The 21,425-nt window shown below is 43.3% G+C and overlaps 1 protein-coding gene across 4 annotated transcripts in view; it reads right to left on the bottom strand.

The window, feature by feature from the left end:
• Nucleotides 1-1,831: 1,831 nt before the first annotated feature.
• Nucleotides 1,832-21,425, bottom strand: part of OS9 (OS9 endoplasmic reticulum lectin) — a 31,650-nt gene continuing 12,056 nt past the window's right edge. Inside the window, exons 6-15 of one of the 4 annotated variants that reach the window (XM_004429332.3) lie at nt 6,769-6,979; nt 6,548-6,649; nt 6,238-6,338; nt 6,004-6,055; nt 5,239-5,327; nt 4,735-5,013; nt 4,264-4,453; nt 3,180-3,344; nt 2,893-3,005; nt 1,832-2,557 (exon numbers count right to left, since the gene is read on the bottom strand). In XM_004429332.3, coding sequence (XP_004429389.1) covers nt 2,432-2,557; nt 2,893-3,005; nt 3,180-3,344; nt 4,264-4,453; nt 4,735-5,013; nt 5,239-5,327; nt 6,004-6,055; nt 6,238-6,338; nt 6,548-6,649; nt 6,769-6,979 — 1,428 coding nt within the window. In that variant the 3' untranslated portion in view covers nt 1,832-2,431. Of the gene's footprint in view, nt 2,558-2,892; nt 3,006-3,179; nt 3,345-4,263; nt 4,454-4,734; nt 5,014-5,238; nt 5,328-6,003; nt 6,056-6,237; nt 6,339-6,547; nt 6,653-6,768; nt 6,980-21,425 lie in introns of all 4 variants that reach the window. The other 3 variants (XM_014786680.2, XM_004429334.3, XM_014786681.2) reach the window with 3 other exon arrangements.

A 21,425-nucleotide genomic window follows, 5' to 3' on the forward strand; every position in this document is an offset into this window, starting at 1 on the left:
GGACTCTCCACTCCATCTCCACTTTCCTTCTTGGTGGCAAAAGCTTAGTCCCTTTCTCAGAAGCTCGAGAGTGTGAGAGAGTATGAGGAGGGAACAAGGACCCTAGAGAGAATGACGACCACAGGGAACCACCAGCCCCACAGCAAATGTCTACACTGAGTAGCCTGCTGGATTGTCTTTGGCCCTGTGGGAGATGGAGTGACACAACATGAAGCCCTCCAGGTTGCGGCAGAATGGGACTCTGGAAGGGGACCCCCTGGGGGGATGAAGGGGAGCTGCTGCCCCTTCACATCCATGCCAACTTCCCAGCTCACCTGGGGTGTCCTCACATGGATTCCCGCTGCCATCCGCCATCCGCCTCCCCACCCCTTCCTGGTTGCCATCTGCCACACACCCTGCTCTCCTCCTCTTGTTTGCCTTAGCACAGCTGGGCAGACCAACCCTCTCCATGGGAGTTTTACCAAAAGCCAAAGGGAAATAAAAAGGAACTTATTATTGAAAGTACAAAATGATTAAATCTAGCGAGGTTTCCAGAACTGTTTTCTGATGATGTTAGGACTCCACCCCATCAAATCACAGCTACCCCTCCTGCCCCAGCTTCTCTCCCCACCCTCCCATTCTAACAGATTCTACTGTTGCTTAGATTCCACCATAGCTTCTGATCAGCTTTGGAGATTCCTTCCAAGACTCTTGCCTCCAGGTACGGACTAGTCTCTTCAGAACTCAGGAGCTGGTTTATTACAATTATTGAGCACTTAAGGTAGGCCAGGGACCATGCTAAGAGCATGACACACACATATCTCCTTCAACACCCACCCTACGAGGCCAGTACAATTATCCACAATCTACCCCTGAGAAAACAGCACGTGAAAAGTGAAATGACTTGTTCGAGGCGCCACTGATAGTAAATGGAGGGGCGAGGATTTGAACACAGCACTCTGACTACAGCTGCATTTGAGGCAGTGTCTCAGATCTTGCACAGGTGAAGCCTCCATCCTCTTAAGATACACAAATGATCTGGGCAAGCAGGGTTTTACATGGCTACCCATTCATATTTCTGAATCAAACAATCTAAGCATAACACGCACACTAAGCACTAGTCCACAGTAGGCAGGAAGAGGGTGTCTCATAGAACTTCCTTCAACAACTGAATCCCTCACTTTCCACTCTTGAAGACGTGTGAGTCAGTGCCCTCTGTCCTATGTTGTGAGACAGTGGGGAGTCTTCAGCAGGAACGCTGTACACCTCAGAGATGGGGAGCAAGAGGAGAAAGGGGGGAAGTGAGGGGACCCACATCTGCAGTTGGCAGTGAGGAAGAGCTGGAGGCATCCACCCAGGCTCATCCACCGCTGGCATACCAGGAAGCTGGCATGTGTGGGCGGCAGCCCTCTCTGAGCATGGCCACAGGTAGAGGTCTTTTCTGGGAAATGTTCACATGGCATGGCCAGGTGGGGAGGGGGTGTGTGTGGCAAGTGGGATGCGTGGCATGCTGCAGGGAGGGAGGTCGGAGGTCAGCAGGAGGATCCCCATGGTGGGGTAACTCCGCGGTGTGCACTTCAGCTTTCAGGATGTAAAGAGGGAGAAGAGAAGGAAGAGACTGGACAGAGGAGGAAAAGGAGGGACGACAGTACTGCAGTGTCTCCGTCCTGGCCAGGCCCGTGGGCTCGTTTATCTGCCCTGGGCTCTTCCTGTACACCAGCCCCCATGAGACCACCTGGGAGGTGGAGAGCACAGAACGGGATCAGAGTGTGCCCTCCACCCGGAACAGAACACCAAGCCTCACCCCTACTTGAGACTCCACCCCACCTACCACCCAAAAGAAAAAAAAAGATTGATGGTCCAGTTCTTTATTTAGAAACCTGATTGTTCAGAAACCTGGTGGGTGGGTCTGTAGGCCACCCTTTTCACTGGGATTGTGTCAGAGGTGGTGGGCAGCTTTCTCCCATTTCCTCGGCAACTCGGAGGCGGACTGTAGGGAACAGTGTGGGAAGGGAGAGGAGCAGGGAATCCGAGGCCAGGCCAAGGGAGGGGTAAGGTGACTGGAGACAGCAGTAGGGCAGGTGTGGGGGGCCTGCAGAACTGCCCCTATTCTTGCCCTCCCTGCTCTACTCTACTCAAAAGATGTCACCAACTCTCCAGGGAGGGCGAGGAGAGGAACCGGTAACAGGGGAAGCCAGAGGGAAAGGAGGGGGAGGTGGGGAGAAGCCTGGGCAAGCAGAGCTCCCAGGCCAGGGGAGGCCGTGAGGGCGGCTCTCAGCAGTCACAGCAGCATACTCCCCCCAGGCCCCTCACACCCCAAGGTGAGGCTCCGAAGTCTGCAGCTGGCTCCACTCTGCTGTTTGCCTTCAGGGCCCCGGGGGTAGGGGGCGGGGAGGAGGCAGGGCCGTCTAGGAAACTCTGGACTCCTTGGCGAGCAGATGGTGCAGTGGTCTCAGAAGTCAAACTCGTCCAGGTCCCCAGTGCCCTCCTCGCCTCGAGAGCCCCACACCCGGCGGTAATTGCTCTCCAGCTCTTTCTGCCGTTGCCGCTCCTTCTGTGCCTCTTCTGCTCCCTGCACCTGGTTGGAGGATGGGGGTGAGTGCGGGAGGATCCAGGCACTGGCAAGCATGGGGAGGGCAGCGGTTGTGGGGAGGGCAGGGGTTGTGGGGAGGACAGGGGTCGTGGGGAGGGCAGGGGTTGGGCACACACACTTCCTCGGGGGCTCCTGCTGGGTGCCCAGACACCCAGCAGCCAAGACCACCAGCCTCCTCTCACAGATGAGGAAACAAGCTCAGACAGTGGCAAGGCCGGGACGTGCCTGTGGGACTCTAAACCCCGCTCTCAACACCACAGTGTGCTGGGGTGGGGGTGGGGGGCTGGAGGTCCAGGACTTGGTGGTAGGATGCCTCTCACCAAGATATTGAAGAAAATCTCCTTGAGGTTTTTCGTGTCCTCATCAGTCAGCCAGTGCGCATCCTCCTCAGTCCCTTCAGTCCCTGGTCGGACAATCTTGATCTCAATTTTCCCTGGAAAGGAGTGAGATGGGCAGTGAGAGGAGAGGAGGGTGGGAGCTTCCGTGCAGGTCCTCTGCCCCCCAGGTCCCCAGCTGAGGTGTCCAGTCCACCTTGACCCAGCCCCTCCACTTCAGGCAGCAAGCCCTTCCAACAGCTCTTAAGCCAGCCCCGCCCTCCAGGGCCCACCTTCGGCCGTGAGTCCCTCCCTCTCCAGCAGCTCTTTCACCAGCCCCTCGATTTGTTTCAGCTGTGGGTTTTCCCGTTTCATCTCGAGGACAGTCAGATCCTGATTGGGGCCTCTGTGACGGAGCTTGGTGACCCGGACCCGGACTCTGTGCTCAGGATCCTCCTCTTAGAGGGGGAGACACACAGGGAGACACAAAGCAGAGCCGTGACTCCAGGGTTAGGGGCAGCGATGGTCACCTCTCCCTAAGCCATCAGCTGGCTTTGGCAGTTATTCCATCTCAAACACATATCTGAGCCAGGGCTCACAATAAACTAGCGCCCCCCTCCCGATTCCAGCCGATAACACTCCCTCCACTGACTGTAGTCTCCCTTCTTCCCTCTCGACCCAATAATTCGGCCCATCACCTACAGGAAAACAACTGTGTTCTTCAAAGCAAACATCAGGCCACCTGGGCCTACAGAGAAGTTCGTTTTAAGAAGCAGATTGGAAAACTGTGGTTTGGCACTCCACAGGTTGATACTTGAAAGATATTCCAATGTGTATAGAGATAGTGGGATAGAAGGTTTGAAACTGGCACCTTCCCTTTGGAGTGTCTGATTTCTGCTCCCACAGGACCCTGTGGAAGGGACACAGGGAGGTGCAAGGAGAAGGGGTAACTTCAAGTCTGTCCCCGCAATTGGCTTATGAGCAGCTGGGCTGCCTATTCACACTCTGCCAGCTGGGGCCTCTGCCGGCGCGAGTCCTAACGGTTCACAGGCTGCGTCCTCCACAGATGTGCGGTCTTCGGCGCACAGGCTCACAGTCATTGGTTAATAGCTACTGACCACCCACTACATGCTGGACGTCCAGAGGCAAGCCAGAACACAAGACAGACATGCTTTGAAAGCTGCTTCCCAAAAGGATAAATAGGAGGTAACCAGGCAAAGGGATGGAGGCAGTGGGAAGAAGGCAGGAGAGAGAAAACAGTGTTCCAGAAAGAGGGAAGAAAGTAAGCGCTCTCAGAAGGGAAAGAACATGATACGCCAGCTGAGGGATGAAGACAAGGGCCGTGGCCAATCTGTCCTGTCTGTGTGACACTCTCACCTGCTGGTTGGGGTGTGGGAGGAGGCTTTTTCGGGACAACCCGCCTTTTCCTGTGCCTCTTTGCCAGCTCTGGACTCTGTTTTTCCTCCAGCCTCTTGATGAGTTTGTTGAGAGTGGACATCAGGGCCAGCATTGCCCGATCGCGCTCCGACTCCTTCTTCAGCCCGTCAGGGTCCAGCTCCTTCTCTGTCTGGAATGCCCAAGGGGGTAGAGAGTCAAGGGTCTGGGGAGGGAAGGCCAGTGGTCCATACTCTGCAGGAGACTTATAGCTAAATGTCACTCCTCTCTCTCTGATCCCCCTCCCCCACAGGCCCCCCTTTTAACTCCGTCAACAGCTACCGCTTCAGAGTGCCCTGTTCTGTGCCCCAGCTGTGCCAGGTGCTGCCCTTCGCCCTCGTGCAGCCCCTTGGCCTGTCCCGCGCCCCAGGAGCAGGCTGCTGCAGAAACGCCAGGGCTGAGCGCTGTGCTCACCTCCTGGATGATGCTCTCCAGCTCCCGCTCCACGCCAGCCTTCACCTCGGAACGGAGCCGCTCTCGGTCCGCCGGGAGCAGGATCCCTTCCAGTTCCTTCTCAAATTCTCCCAGCAACTGCCGTTCATCCTCGTCTTCATCTTCATCCTCATCGTCCTCCTCCTCTTCTTCCACCTCATTCTGATGTTCTGGGTCACCCCTTTCCTTCACCTCTGGCTCCCTTTGAGGGACTTCTGCAGCAGCATCTGCAGGTTGCTCTTGGCTGGCACTTGGCTTCCCCTGGGTGGATGGGGACCAGGAGAAAGAGGTAGACAGTTAGGGTGTCAGTAGAGACACATGGTGGGGGGCAGACAAACAGTGGCTGTGTGTGGTAGGGGGTACTCAGGAGGAGTAAGGAAGGGAGTCAGCTCTATCGAGCCCAGTCCAGGCCCAGGTCGGGGGTGGTTCTCCACATGCTCCCTGCAGGGAGGCAGGTTCCAGCCCTCCCTTGAGCAGAGCCCATACCTTTTTTGTTCCACCTTTCAGCTCTTCTATCAATCGAATCAAGTCCGCAGGACTCCGAATGACTTTGACCTGCACGTTGTTCTGAAAATCTGAAATGAAAGAATAGGAATGGACCCATTGTCTCCTAAATTCTATTTTGACTTCCTAAGGAGAGGAGTTGAGGAGACCAAGGAAGGACATGGCTCCTGCTTCCAGGAGCCACCTGTCTGACAGGAAGGAGAGGGGCCAGCATCCCCCTCCAGAGAGCACTGTCCTAAGGCAGACCCACAGGTGAGAGAGAGAAGGATGCTCACATGCTGCTAAGTCCCCTGCTCTTCACACACTACTGAGCCCTTCTGGCAATCACCCCAGTTTTTAGGACTACAGAAGAGATTTTGGGGCCAAGGGCTCCTCTTCCCTGGATCCTGTCCTCCTGCTTCCACAAACAGAAACCATTAATGGTCTCTACCCAGTTCCAGGCATTCTGCTGTGAACTACTGATTCATTCTCACTTAATAACATGACAACTCTCCAAGGTAGGGGTTATTACCCACATGTTATAGGTGAGTAAATGGATGTTAAGTGAAATCGTCCAAGATTACCAAGTCAGCAAGTAGTGGAACCACTGTGTTCTGCTACCTCCCCAGAATAGAACTGCTGTCTACAAAGAGGACTAACTCCTGTAAAAATGAGTTTGCTGCTGGCCTCCCAGTGTTTAGCTCAACCCCATCCTGCCAACCTGAAAATACATTCCTTCAGTAAAGGAGCCGTGGAGGGTTCACTCACCATCGGGAGAGCCTGGAGCTGGATCTGCTGCCTCAAGGTTTGGTTCCTGCTCCTGATGAGGAGAAAAGGGCAGAGTCAAGTCCACAAGCTTGTTTATGCCTGCCAGACTGTTAAGGCAATGGTTCTGGGTATCTCCTTGCATCCCTAGTTGGATGTAGGTCATCTCACAATGACTTCAGCTCAAGTGGCCCTCCATCCCAAAGCCCAGGTTCAGGCTAGGAAGCTGGCTCTCACCTCAGCCTGTGCCTCCTCCCCTCCTGGGGCCTGGTCCTCTGACTCCTGAAGCATCTTCCAGAAATCTGATTCCTTAGTGTCATCCTTGGTTGGGCTTGCACCTGGGATACAGAGAACAGGGAGGAATCTGAAAGGAGGGAAGAAACAGATGGGAGCAAATAGAATGGGGTACCTTTCCCTCCTCTCTTACTAAGGGGTTGGGGCCCATAGTACTTTTCCACCCCACCCCCAACAGTCGGCACAGGACAACAGACAGGGGAAGGGAAGAAGTGGAGACGAGCTTCATGGAACAGGTGAAACAAGCTCCTACCTGCTCTCTTTGCGGGCACCATCCCTGGCTTTCTCTCCCTCCACATTTGAGGGTCCGGGTCTTGCAGCTCCTCCAGGATTTTATCTCCATACTGCTTTGAGTCTACTGAAAAACAGCATGCAGGCAGGAGAGGGACAACTTCCTCTGGGCTCTTCATGCTCTATCTTCTGCTGTCCCTCCCCATGTCTCTCCTTCCTCTCCTCGTGCTTTTAATTACTCACCAGCTTGCCTCTGAAGGTAGGCCATGTATTCCTCAGGCTGCAGGGCAGGGTGGCAGAGAATGGCCTGGGGGGCAGCACTGGGGGGGGGCCGGAGGAGGGGGTGGGGGCAGATCCGAGGAGTCCGAACGGTCAGCACGTAAGAGCAGGACAAGGGCTCATCCACACGATCAATGTAGTCCCCAGAAATGCCAGCACCCTCATCACAGAGGAACTGCCAGGACAAAGAGGGTGAATAAATAGTAATTACCACCAATAATTACCTTTAGTTCTTACAGCAGCTGCGTTTTATTAAGCACTCATTGTGTGTCAGACACTGTGCACACATTGAGTAGATGGCACTTTACATACAGTAGCTCATTCAATTATCACGAACACCCAGTGAGGAGAGTATTAGTATCTCAACTCTCTGGTTTGATGCAATTAAGGGATTTGCTCAGGGTGACCAGCTAGTAAGTGGTAAAAACAGGAATTGAGCTCAGGCAGCTCAACTGTAAGTAACCAGTTGATTTCTGTTCCACATTCTTGCTTTACATAAATACAGGATGTAGAGACTTAGACATATTTGATATATATATATACTTATATGTATTTGAAATATATATATATATATTCTTTGTATGTGTGCATACAATAAAAAAAACTTCAAATAGTTCTAAGGTCCTTGTATTATTCAGAGAGAGAGTGAAGATATCAATTAATGTTTGCCTTTGATAAATTAAGTATGCACCACTGCAATTTCTAAAGTAGCTATTAAAAGTAAAAGAGAGAGAGGCCCCACTTCTGGAATGGCAGCAAGAGGAGCTCTGCAGACACTCCCTAGTGAAATTCCATAGAGAAAATTTTTTAAAAACACTAACATTTAAAATCTCTGGAAATTTTCCTAAGGACATACAGCAAATTAAGAAACATCTATTCAAGAAAATCGACTAAATCTTGAACAGTGAAAGTTGATGGCACTTGGGCCATGAGCTGTTCCCACCCTTTATGCCCCCAACTCCCACCCCACAGCTCAGTTAGACAGATGCTCCACTCCAGGTGAGTGTGGTCAAAAAAATGGGGCTTCCTGTCCCCTCAGCATCCAGTCAAGGGATATAGTATTTCACCAGGAGGGGCAGGCCACAAATATTTCTCAACCATCCCCAGTTCCAAGCTGCAGAGACTAAATGCCTGGTGAATGTGGTCAAGAGATTGAGGACTCCCTTCCTCCACCCAGCCCCACTCACAGGGCAGAGGCTGTACCTCAGGTGTAGCAGGATGAGAATACTGGGGCCCTGATCACCCTCACCCCACATCACTAACAGAGTAGAGGTTTCATAACAGAGATGCAAACTGAGAGGACCAGAGGCTATCACCCCTGCCCAGGTCCCTGCTCATTAAATAAGAGTGTCACTCTGAGAGAACTGGATCACTATCCCTGACACCAGCTCCAGAGCAGGGGCTTAGAGATTTTGCCCAGGGGGAGAGGCAGTCCATAAGAACAGAGACTTGATGTGAAACAGAGTATGGGGAAGTTCAAGCCTAAGGGCACTCTTCAAAGCTCTCTCTAAAAGAATTGACTTTATATGAAACAGAGTATGGGGAAGTTCAAGCCTAAGGGCACTCTAAAAAAAATGGAGATTAAGCAGTTAAGAAGAGGCTGGTAGCTCCATTAGAGCAACAAGCTAAACCACAGGCCAGCCAGTTTAACAGAGAGAACCAAGGAAAGAGACAGCAATTAAGAACTCTCCTGAGGTCAGAACAAACCTAAAATATTTGCATCAAAAACAACCTCTGTAGGGCCGGCCCTGTGGCTTGGCGGTTAAGTGCGCATGCTGTGCTGCCGGCGGCCCGGGTTCGGATCCCGGGTGCGCACAGACGCACCGCTCCTCTGGCCATGCTGGGGCCGTGTCCCACATAAGGCAACTAGAAGGATGTGCAGCTGTGACAGACAACTATCTGCTGGGGCTTTGGGGGAAAAATAAATAAATAAAATCTTTCAAAAAAAAAAAAAAAAACAACCTCTGTAAAGGGGCCCAAATTTAATTAGATCTGACTACAGAGCAACTTATGCCCCACACGTCAAAAACTATAGAGCAATCAGCCAGCAATTAGCGGAGCCTAACAGCTGGGTGTGATACCAGCAGCGGCAGACAGCTTAACAGATGAGCAAATGAGACAGTCAAAGAGAGCCCGGCTGAAACCACTGTCATCTAGGGTGAGTGTGTGCATGCCTAAGACTGCGCCCTCAGAGGAGTGACATCAAAGGTTTCATACTGCAGGGGAAATAGGCTTCACTAAAATAGTCCAGACAAGTCACTAAAGAAATAAACAAGCAAACAACAAAGACAAGTCTTGTGGTGGAGGGCAGGATTCAGTATCCAGAGTTGCTAAAATATATTACCTGAAATGTTCAGTTTTCAACAAAAGTCATGAGTTATGCAAAGAAACAGTTAAGTGTGACCCACACACAGGAAAAAAAGGCAAGTAACAGAAAATGCCTGTGAGATGGCACAGATATCAGATTTCATAGAAAAACATTTTAAAGTAGTCATTATAAATATGTTCAAAGAACTAACAATTTAATCATACAAAGTATGTTCTCTGACCACAATGGAAGGATATTAGAAATGAATAATATAAAGACATTTGGGAAATTCACAAATATGTGGAAATTAAACAATACACTCCTAAGTAACCAATAGGTCAAAGAAGAAATCACAAGAAAATTAGAAAATACTTTGAAATGAATGACAATAAAGACACAACATATCAAACCTTATGGGATGCAGCTAAAGCAGTGCTTAGAGGAAAATTTTTACCTGGAAAGACAATATTAAAAAAGAAGAAAGATCTCAAATCAATATCCTAAACTTCCATTTTAAGAAACTAGAAAAAGAAAAGCAAACTAAACCTAAAGCAAGCAGAGGGAAGTAAATGATACAGATTAGAACAGAAACAAATGAAATAGAGAATAGAAAAGCAATAGAGAAAACCAATGAAACTAAAGGTTGATTTTTGAAAAGATCAATAAAAGTGACAAAACTTTAGCCAGACTGACCAAGAAAAAAAGAAGACTCAAATTAGTACAATTGGGAATGAAAGAGGGGACATTACTACCAACCTTACAGGAATAAAAAGGATCATAAAGGAATACTATGAACACATATATGCCAACAAATCAGATAACAGATGAAATGGACAAATTTCTAGAAAGACGCAAACTACCAAAACTGACTCAAGAAGAAACAGACAATCTGAATAGACCTATAACAAGTAAAGAGATTGAATTAGTAATCAAAAAACTACCCACATAGGAAAGCCTGGGCCATAAGAGTCTACTGGTGAATTCTACCATACATTTAAAAAATAATAAATACCAATCCTTCTCAAGGAATACTTTCAAACAATTCTATGAGGCCAGCATTACTCTTATACCAAATCCAGACAAAGACATCACAAGAAAAGGAAACCACAGGCCAAAATCTCTTATAAATATAGACCCCCAAATCTTCAAATAATACTAGTTAACTGAATTCAGAAACATATAGAAAGAACTACACACCATGACCAAGTGGGATTTATTCCAGGAGTACAGGTTGAGTTAACATAAAAAAATCAATTCGTGTAATTAATACAGCCTATCAATAGAATAAAGGACAAAAGACACATGATCATCTCAATGGATACAGAAAAAGCATTTGACAAAATTCAACATCTCTTCATGATCAAAACATTCATCAAACTAGGAATCGAGGGTAACTTCATCAATCTAATAAAAGGCATCTATGAAAATCCACAGTTAACATCATACTTAATGGTGAAAAATTGCATGGTTTCCCCTTAAGATCAGGAACAAGACAAGGATGTCTGTCTGCTTGTGCCACTTCTTTTAATTTTATTTATTTATTCATTTTCCCCCCAAAGCCCCAGTAGATAGTTGTGTGTCATAGTTGCACATCCTTCTAGTTGCTGTATGTGGGACGCAGCCTCAGCATGGCCGGAGAAGTGTTGCGTCGGTGCGCACCCGGGCCGCCAGCATCAGAGTGCGAGCACTTAACCGCTAAGCCACGGGGCCGGCCCTTGTGCCACTTCTATTCAAAATTGTACTGGAGGTTCTGACTAGGGCAATTAGGCAAGAAAATGAAATAAAAGACATCTAGATTGGAAAAAGTAAAACTATCTTTATTTACAAGATGACCTGATCTTATATATAGAAAATCCTAAGGAATCCACTAAAAAAAACTATTAGAAGTAAATAAATGAGTTCAATAAGATTGCAGGATATAGGAATCAATATTTCTACATGCCTGTAATGAACAATCCGAAAATAAAATTAAGAAAATAATTCCATTTGCAATAGCATCAAAAAGAATAAAATAATGTAGCAAAATAAGTATAAAACATAGAAAACTACAAAACATTGCTGAAAGAAATTAAAGACTTAGGGCTGGTCTGGTGGCACAGCAGTTAAGTGCTCACACTCTGCTTTGGCAGCCCGGGGTTTGCAGGTCCAGATCCCGGGCACACACCAAGGCACCGCTTGTCAAGCCATGCTGTGGCGGCGTCCCATATAAAGTAGAGGAAGATGGGCACAGATGTTAGCCCAGGGCCAATCTTCCTCAGCAAAAAGAGGAGGATTGGCACTGGATGTTAGCTCAGGGCTGGTCTTCCTCACAAAAAAAAAAAAAAGGAAGAAATTAAAGACTTAAATAAATGGAAAGATATGCAAGTTCATAGATTACAAGACTTAATATTGTTAAGACAGCAATACTCCCCAAATTGATCTTTAGGGATTCAATGCAATCTCCATCAAAATTCCAGCTGCCTTCTTTGCAGAAATTAACAAACTGATCCTAAAATTCATAGGAAAATTCAAGGGACTCCAAAAAGACAAAACAATCTTGAAAAAGAAGAACAAATTGGAGTTCTCGCACTTTCATACTTCAAAACTTGCTACAAAGCTACAATAATCAAGACAGTGTGATGCTCACATGAGGACAGATATATAGACCAATGAAATAGCACTGAGAGTCTAGAAATTAACCTTCATTTTTATCATCATTTGATTTTCAACAAGGTTACCAAGAGAATTCAATGGGAATAGTCTTTTCAACAAATAATGTTAGGTCAACTGGATATCTACATGCAAAAGAATGAAGTTGGACTTCTACTTCCTACCATATACAAAAGTTAACTTGAAATGGATCAAAGACCTAAATGTAAAACTATAAAACTCTGAGAAGGAAACATAGGTATAAGTCTTCACGGCCTTAGATGAGGCAATGGTTTATTAGATATGACATCAAAAGCACAAGTAACAAAAGAAAAAATAGATAAATTGGAATTCATCAAAATCAAAAGCGTTTGTACTGCAAAGGACACCCTCAAGAACATGAAATGACAACCCACAGAATGGGAGAAAATATTTGCCAATCATATATCTGATAAAGGACTTGTATCCTGAACATATAAAGTTTACAATTCAATAATAAAAAGACAAATAACACAATTCAAAAATGGGCAAAAGGTCTGAATAGACATTTTTCCAAAGAAGATAGACAAATTGCTAATAAGCACATGAAAATATGCTCCACATCATTAACCATCAGGGAAATGCAAATCAAAACTACAACGAGGGAGCCTGCCCCGTGGCGTAGTGATTAAGTGCGCGCACTCCGCTGTTGGTGGCCTGGGTTCGGATCCCGGGCGTGCACCGAGGCACCACTTGTCAGGCCATGCTGTGGCAGTGTCCCATATAAAGTGGAGGAAGATAGGCACAGATGTTAGCCTGGGGCCAGTCTTCCTCAGCAAAAAGAGGAGGATTGGCAGGGATGTTAGCTCAGAGCTGATCTTCCTCACAAAAAAAAAAAAAACCACCACAATGAGATGCCACTTCACACTCACTAGGAAGGCTATAGTCAAAAAGATAAAAACAAGTGTTGATAAGGATGTGGAGAAATTGAAACTCTGATATACTACTGGTGGTAATGTAAGATGGTGCTACTGCTTTGGGAAAAGTCTGGTAGTTCCTCAAAAGGTTAAACATAGGGGGCCAGCCCTGTGGCCTATTGGTTAAGTTCAGCGTGCTCCACTTCAGCGGCCCGGGGTTCAGTTCCCAGGCGTGGACCAACACCACTTGTTGGTGGCCATGCTGTGGCGGTGACCCACATACAAAAAAATAGAGGAAGATTGGCATGGATGTTAGCTCAGGGCAAATCTTCCTCAAGCAAAAAAAAAAGAGGAAGATTGGCAACAGATGTTAGCTCAGGGCGAATCTTCCTCAGCAAATAAATAAATAAATAGTTAAAAAAAAAAAAAAAGGCTAACCAGAGAATTACCATATGATCCAGCAATTCTACTCCTTGGTATATACCAAGAGAAATGAAAACATATGTCCACACAAAAACGTACTCACAAATGTTACAAGCAGCATTGTTCATAACAGCCCCAAAGTGCAAAAAACCCAAATGTTCACCAACTGATGAATGGATCAATGGAATGTGGAATATTATTTGGCAATAAAATGTAATGAAGTACTGGTACATGCCACACATGGATGATCCTTGCAAACACGGAAAGTGAAGGAAGCCAGACAAGGTCACACACTGCATGATTCCATTTATAGGAAATGTCTAGAATAGGCAACTCTATAGGGACAGAAAGATTAGAGGTTGTCTAGAGCAGAGAGTGGGGTCAGGGAGTCGAATGCGGAGTAACTGCTAAAGGGTAGGGATTTCTTCTAGGGTGATGGCAATGTTCTAAAATTGATTGTGACGATGGTTGTACAACTCTGTCAATATACTAAAAACCACTGAGTTGCACACTGAACTGTATGGCATGTGAATTATATCTTGATAAAGCTGTTATTTAAAAAAAATAATAAAAGAAAGAAACAAAGTGCATAACTTCCTACTCAGATGAGAGAAAAGGTGGCATGATTAAGACAAAATGAAACAACATAAAAGCAAGAAAGGAGAGAAAAAGAAACAGAACAGGTGGAACAAAAGAAAGCATAAAATAAAATGTTAGACATAAATCCAAAGCTCTACATATAGAATAAAGGGTTAAAATTTTTAAAAATACAACTATATACTGTTTGGAGAACACATTTAAAACATAAGACTATAGGAAGGATAAAAGTAAAAGAATGGAAAAACACAGTAAACAATTCAATGAAAGCAAGAGACTTTAAGTAAAAAAATTACTAAGATAAAGGTCAATTCATAATGTTAAAAAGTTCAATTTATGAGAAAGATAACAATTTAAATTGTATGTCATTTTTTATCTTCCTATTGTCTGTCTCCCAAGTGGAGCAGGAATTTTTGTCTGTTTTGCTCACTGAAATATCTCTAGCAACTAGAACAATGCCTGGCACATAGAAGCACTTAATAAACATTTGTTGAATAAATTAATACATAGCCCCAAGATACATAAAGCAACAACACAGAATAATAATGAATAAATTGAAAGAATAATAAGGAATAACAGACAAATCCATAATTATAGCAGGAGACAAATCAGTAAGAACACAAAAAGTTTGAACAGCACAATGAACAATCATGACCTAAAAGACATACAGAAACACTGTCCCTAACCACAGAGTACATGTTCTTTTCCAGCACAAAGAAACATTCACAGAAATCAGCATATGCTGGACCACACAACAAGTCTCAACAAATTTAAAAGGACTCAAATTAAATGGTACAACCATAAAACAACCTGTATAATTATGAGATATAAAAGATAATCAGGGCAACTTGAAAATATTGAATATTTGGGGATAATAAGGAACTACTGTTAATTTTTTAGTGTGATATGGTATTGTGGTGTGGTTATGTTTTAAAAAGAGCTCTAGGGCCGGCCCTGTGGCTTAGCAGTTAAGTGCGCGCGCTCTGCTACTGGCGGCCTGGGTTCGGATCCCAGGCGCGCACCGAGGCACCACTTCTCCAGCCACGCTGAGGCCGCGTCCCACATACAGCAACTAGAAGGATGTGCAACTATGACATAAAACTATCTACTGGGGCTTTGGGGAAAAAAAAAAAGGAGGAGGATTGGCAATAGATGTTAGCTTAGAGCGGGTCTTCCTCAGCAAAAAGAGGAGGATTAGCATGGATGTTAGCTCAGGGTTGATCTTCCTCACAAAAAAATAAATATATAAAAATAAAAAGAGCTCTAATCTTTCAGGGATAAATATAGAAATATTTATGGATGAAATGATATGATGTCTGTAATTTGCTTCCAAATAATTTGGGAGTGGAGGGGGCAGTGCAGGGACATGGGCAGGGGACAGATGACATGAGACTGGCCATATCTGTTAAAGCCAGATGATACACAGGGGGTCATAGGACAATTATCTCTGATGTCATATGTTTTAATTTTCCATAATAAAAATTTTTAAAAGACAATCTTTAAATATACATAAGCTGCATCCAACAGTTATACTTTTAAGATATATTTACACATGTACATATGTATAATGTAATAATCTTTTGTAATAACAAAAAATTGGGGGGGAAAACTATTTTAATCAGTACAACAATGATGACAAAATGATGGAACATTTGTACAATGGAATATTCTGCAGATATAAGAATAAAGAATAAAACTCTAGATGTACCGCCATCAAAACATCTCTAAGAATTATTGTCTAGATCTATAAAAACAAGGTACAGAACATATGTGTAATAAACTGTATATGGTGTGTAAAAAAAAGGGAACAGGAAATAAGAATCTCTAGTCCTGGGGCCAGCCCGGTGTCATAGTGGTTAAGCTCGCATGCTCCGCTTCAGCAGCCCGGGGTTTGTGGGTTTGGATCCTGGGTGTGGACCTACACACTGCTCATCAAACCATGCTGTGGAGGCATCCCACATATAAAAATAGAGGAAGACTGGCACAGATGTTAGCTCAGTGACAATCTTCTTCAAGCAAAAAGAGGAAGATTAGCAACAGTTATTAGTTCCGGGCCAATCTTCTTCACTCAAAAAAAAAAAAAAAGTCTGGTCCTAATTGCTTGTAAACGCACAAAGAAAGGTTGGAAGGACACATGTAAAACTAAGTGCAAGGTTACCTGTGGGGTTGGGAAGGGGAGGGCACGATGGGAACTGAGCAGATGGGCGATAAGTTTGGGAGAGAGAATTTTTGTTGTACACCTTTCTGTACTTTCTGGGTTTTAAATCATGGGAAAGTATCCATTTAAAAATTAGATTAAAAAATTTAAAATAGCCATAAAAAACTTGTGAGAAATATCTAAAGTAGTACATGGAGATAAATTTATTTATATTATTATTATATATTATATATATATAATACTATATATATATAGTATTATAAATGAGGAAAAGCTAACAAAGAATGAGCTATGCATTCGTTTCAAGAAGTTGCAAAAAGGACAGCAAAATAAACCCCAAAATGTAGAAGGGAGGAAAATAAAGACTAGGGTGAAAATTAATAAAATAGAAAACAAATACAATAGAGAAGCTCAACAGGGCCAAAAGTTGGTTCTTTGAAAAGACTAGTAAAACCGACCAACGTCTGGTGAGATTGACCAACAATAAAAGAGTGAGACAAAAATAACCCACGAGGAATGAAAACAGAACTTAATTACAGATGCTTCAGAGATTAAAAAGATAATAGAAGGATATCATGAAGAACTTGACGATCTGAAAAAATCACATGAACTAGACAAATTCCTAAAAAATATAACTTACTAAAACTGACCCAACTAGAAATAGAAAACTTTGAATATTCCTAAAATTACTAAAGATAATGAATCAGTAGTTTAAAATCTTCCCACAAAGAAAACCTAGACTAAGAGGATTTTACAGGTAAATTCTAGCAAACGTTCAAGAAATAAAAAATTGCAATCTTATACACTCTTCAGAGTATAGAAAAAGTGAGAATATTTTTGAACTTATTTTTCGAGGCTAGCATAACCTTGTTACCAAGACATGATAAGGACTATACTAGAAGGAAAAATTACAGGTCACTATCTCTCAGGAGATATATACAAGGGTCCTTTAAAAAAGTAGCAAACCAAATCCAGCAAGATATAAAAGGGATAGTCAAGGATAGTACATATGACAAAATCGGGTTCATCTCAGGAATGTAAAGTTGGTTGAACATTAGCAAATCAATAAATCATTTCATTTCAAATGAAAGTTTGGCTTAATATTAGGATATCAATTAAGTATATTCATTTAACTCAGTTTCATATTAATCAATAAATACTTTAAAAGATGATCAATCATTAGGAATCAGTGAAATGCAAATAAAATTAAACATGGGATACCATTACACACCCAATAAACTAGTAAAAATTTAAAAGTCTGATAATATCAAATACTGGTCAGTATATGGAACGTTGGGAACTCATACATCGCAGTAAGAATGTAAATGGCAACAAAAACTTTGGAAAATATTCTGCATTGCCAAATAAAGTAGACATGGGTTCACCTTCATATTCTATGACCCAGCAATTGTACTCCCAGGTGAAATTCTCCCTAAAGAAATTCTTGCACATTATATTAGGAGGTACATAACAGAATGTTGTTCACAGCAGCAGTTTTTGGTAATAGAAACTGGAAACAATCCAAATGTCCATGAAAGGTAATTTGGATGGGCAGAGGATGATGAACTACACAAAGGAAAAGGAATACTAACTATGGAGGCAAGTAAGTGAGCCACTGCAGCCACAGCCAGCAACATGGATGACTCTCACAAACATAACACTGACCAAGAGAAACAAGTCCCAGAAGACTTCCATGTATGTACTTGAGATGTTTTCGTTTTTTTGTGTGTGTGTGTGAGGAAGATCGGCCCTGAGCTAACATCTGCCAATCCTTCCTCTTTTTGCTGAGGAAGACTGGCCCTGGGCTAACATCCATGCCCATCTTCTGCCACTTTATATGGGATGCTGCCACAGGATGGCTTGCTGAGCGGTGTGTTCGTTCGCGCCCGGGATCCGAACGAGCGAACCCCGGGCCACCGCAGCGGAGCGTGCGCACTTAACCGCTTGCGCCACCCTGCTAGCCCCTGTACTCGAGATGTTTTCATACAATATGATGCCATTTGTATAAAGTTCAGAAAAAGGCTAAATTAAATGAGATGCATACACAGATGGTAAAGCTCTACAGAAAAGCAAAGGAATTATCCTCATAAAGTCAGGAGAGTAGTTGCCTCAGTGGTAAATGGAAAGAGAGGGATAAGAGGGATGTGGTGTACAGGGCCACGGAGGAGCTTTTAAGGTACTGTCAGTGTTCTGCCATAACCTGAGATGATTAGACTGGTATTTCCTAAAGGAATAATAAATTATTCCTTACACGATACAAGTATGTTTTATACAGTTTCATGTATTGTGATATGTTTCACAATAATTTTTTAAGTGTGATTAGGAAAAAATGGTCATAACATTAAGGCATAAGAGGAATATAAGAGGAATAATTTATCATACAGATATCACAATTCTGGAGGCCAGCCTGGTGGCGTAGTGGTTAAGTTCGTGTGCTCTGCTTTGGTGGCCTGGGTTCACAGTTTCAGATCCCAGGCACGGACGTACACACCACTTATCAAGCCATGCTATGGCAGGTGTCCCACATATAAAATAGGGGAAAATGGGGACAGATGCTAGCTCAGGGCCAATCTTCCTCAGCAAAAAGAGGAGGATTGGCAACAGATGTTAGCTCAGGGCTAATCTTCCTCACACACACACACACACACACAATTTAAAAAGATATCACGATTCTGATTTATATGCACCTAACATAGCCTCAAAATATAGAAAGGAAAAATTAACAAAATGGCAAAATCCACCATCACAGTGAAAAATTTTTTTTTATAATTTTATTTATTTATTTTTTCCCCCAACTATCTTTTGCCCAGTAGATAGTTGTATGTCACAGCCGCACATCCTTCCAGCTGCTGTATGTGGGACACGGCCCCAGCATGGCTGGAGAAGCGGTTCGCCAGTGCACGCCCGGGATCTGAACCCGGGCCGCCAGCAGCAGAGCGCACGCACCCAACCACTGAGCCACGGGGCCGGCCCCACAGTGAAAATTTTAACACACCCCTTTCAATAAGTGTTTGGTCACCTGAACAAAAAATTAGTAGAAAATTTGACCGACATAATTAGAGTCTTGAACTGAATAGAGAAAACAAATGCTTTCAAGCATAATCAGACCATTTTTTAAAGTTCACCACAAAGAAAGTCTCAACGATCACCAAAAGAATTATTGACACAAAATGGCATAAAATCAGAAATCAATAGCAATCATATAAAAACAATGAAAATAAAACACATTTGTTTACAAATATAATAAGCATAATTCTAAGTAAGTTCTAAATCAAAGAACAAATCATAATGAAAATGGAAACACCACATATCAACACTTGAGGGATGCAATCAACATAGTCCTCAGGGTGAATGGATCAGGAAGGAGAAAGTGAGGGAATCATCCTGCACAGGAACTTAGAAGAATAGTTACCACTCTTATCACAGACAAAGGGATAATCTAATACACGAAGAGCTCTTATAAATTGAGAAGAAAAAGATCAACAACCCATTAGGAAAATGAGCAAAGAATTTGGATGGTTGAAAGAAAAGAGTAAAGGAAAAAAAATGGCTCTTAACTATGAGTAAGATTACAGATCTTTTCCTAAGAGAAATGCAAGTTAAAACCATATTGAGAAATCATTCTTTATCTGATGCCTATCTGATGATTGGGCAAAATCCAAAAGTTTAAAAATACACTGGGTTGGCACAGCCGTAGGGAAAGTGGCATGCTCAGACATTGCTGGAAGGAGAGTAATTTACCTAAACAGGGTAACTTGGCAGGACATATAAAAATTACACAAGTCTACTTCCAGGAATTTAATCTATATATACTCTGCAGGTACAAGATTACTGAGCGCAGCACTTTTTTATTGTTTAAAAAAATAAACTAAATGTCCATCAACAGGGAACTATTTAGGCAGATGATGGTATAGGTGTATAAGAGAATAAGAGCACCTATAAAAAAGAATGAGAAAGCTTTTTATATACTGATTTGGGAAGAGCTCAAAGATATACACTTGTATCTGCATTAAAAAAATCTCCGTATTGGGGGGCCAGCCCCATGGCTTAGCAGTTAAGTGCGCGTGCTCCACTACTGGCGGTCCGGGTTCGGATCCCGGGCACGCACCGATGCACTGCTTGTCCGGCCATGCTGAGGCGGTGTCCCACATACAGCAACTAGAAGGATGTGCAACTATGACGTACAACCATCTACTGGGGCTTTGGGGAAAAAAAAAAGGAGGAGGATTGGCAATAGATGTTAGCTCAGAGCCGGTCTTCCTCAGCAAAAGAAAAAAGGGGAGGATTAGCATGGATGTTAGCTCAGGGCTGATCTTCCTCACACACACATAAAAAATCTCTATATTAAAAAACATCTGTGAGTGTATAAAAGGAAACTAACAATGGTTACCTTTCTTATGGGTATGGGAACAGGCTGATGAGTGGAAAGATGTTTAATAAGACTTTTCTCTGTATACTTTTTTAAGCGTTTTTATATTTGAGCTATGAGACTGTAATACCTATTCAAAAAATTAAATATAGAATTTTTTAAGTGTGAAAAAAAATCCAAGAAGTTAGAAAGAGAACAGAATAAATACAAAGAAAGGAGAAGGAAGGAAATAATAAAGATAAGATAATGAAGAGGTTAATGAAATAGTAAAGAGACAACAGAGAGGATAAACAAAGTCAAAAGGTGGCTCTTGCATTAACGAAATAGACAAATCTCTGGCAAGACAGATCAGCAAAAAGAGAAAAGGCAAAGTTAGTATTAGGAATTACAAAGAGGATATATCTACAAAAACACATTATGAAAAAGTAAGAAAACACAATAATTTTATGCTAATACATTTGAAAAATTTAGACAACTAAATGATGGCCTATGAAATTATAATTTTTTAATGCTTCATGACATAGTAAACCTAAAAAATCTTATAATCATTAAATAAATTAAATCAGTAGTAAAAACCATCCCCACAATACACCACTACTATGGTGTATTGTGGGTATGAGGCAGTTTTACAGAGTTCTCCCAAACCTTTAAAGAATAGATTAACTCCTATCTTAGCAAATGGTTCCAGAGAACAGAAAAAGAGGGATGCTTCTCCTGGCATTTTACAAGCTAATATAACTTGATACCAAGACAAGATAGCAACAAAACAAGACAACAAAATTATAGACCAATACACTTATGAAAATAGCTGTAAAAATCAATTAAAATATTAGCAGACTGAACATATCAATGTATTAAGAATACTTCATGACCATGGATTATCCCAGACATGCAATGGTAAAAAACCTTAGAAAATGGATTAATTTAATTCACCATATTAAAAAACAGAGATGAAAAACCATACGACCATCTCAATCACTATAGAATAAGCATGTGTTAAAATTCCACACCTAACCATGATGAAAATATTGATCAAACTAGGAGTAGAATGGATCTGTATTCACCTGATAAAGGGTGTCTGCAAAAATACTACAGGAAAACATCATGTTAATAGTGTAACTTCAGGAGCACTCCCTCTAAAGTCAGGAACAAGTCAAGGATGTCTACCATCACCACTTCTATTGCACTGGAGATATAAGAAAAATGAAATGTAAAGGATTAGAAAGGAAGAAACCAAAAGAG

The sequence above is a fragment of the Ceratotherium simum genome, chromosome 17 (assembly GCF_057802395.1).
Source record: "Ceratotherium simum simum isolate JZ-2026a chromosome 17, ASM5780239v1, whole genome shotgun sequence".
NCBI classification, from domain to species: domain Eukaryota; kingdom Metazoa; phylum Chordata; class Mammalia; order Perissodactyla; family Rhinocerotidae; genus Ceratotherium; species Ceratotherium simum.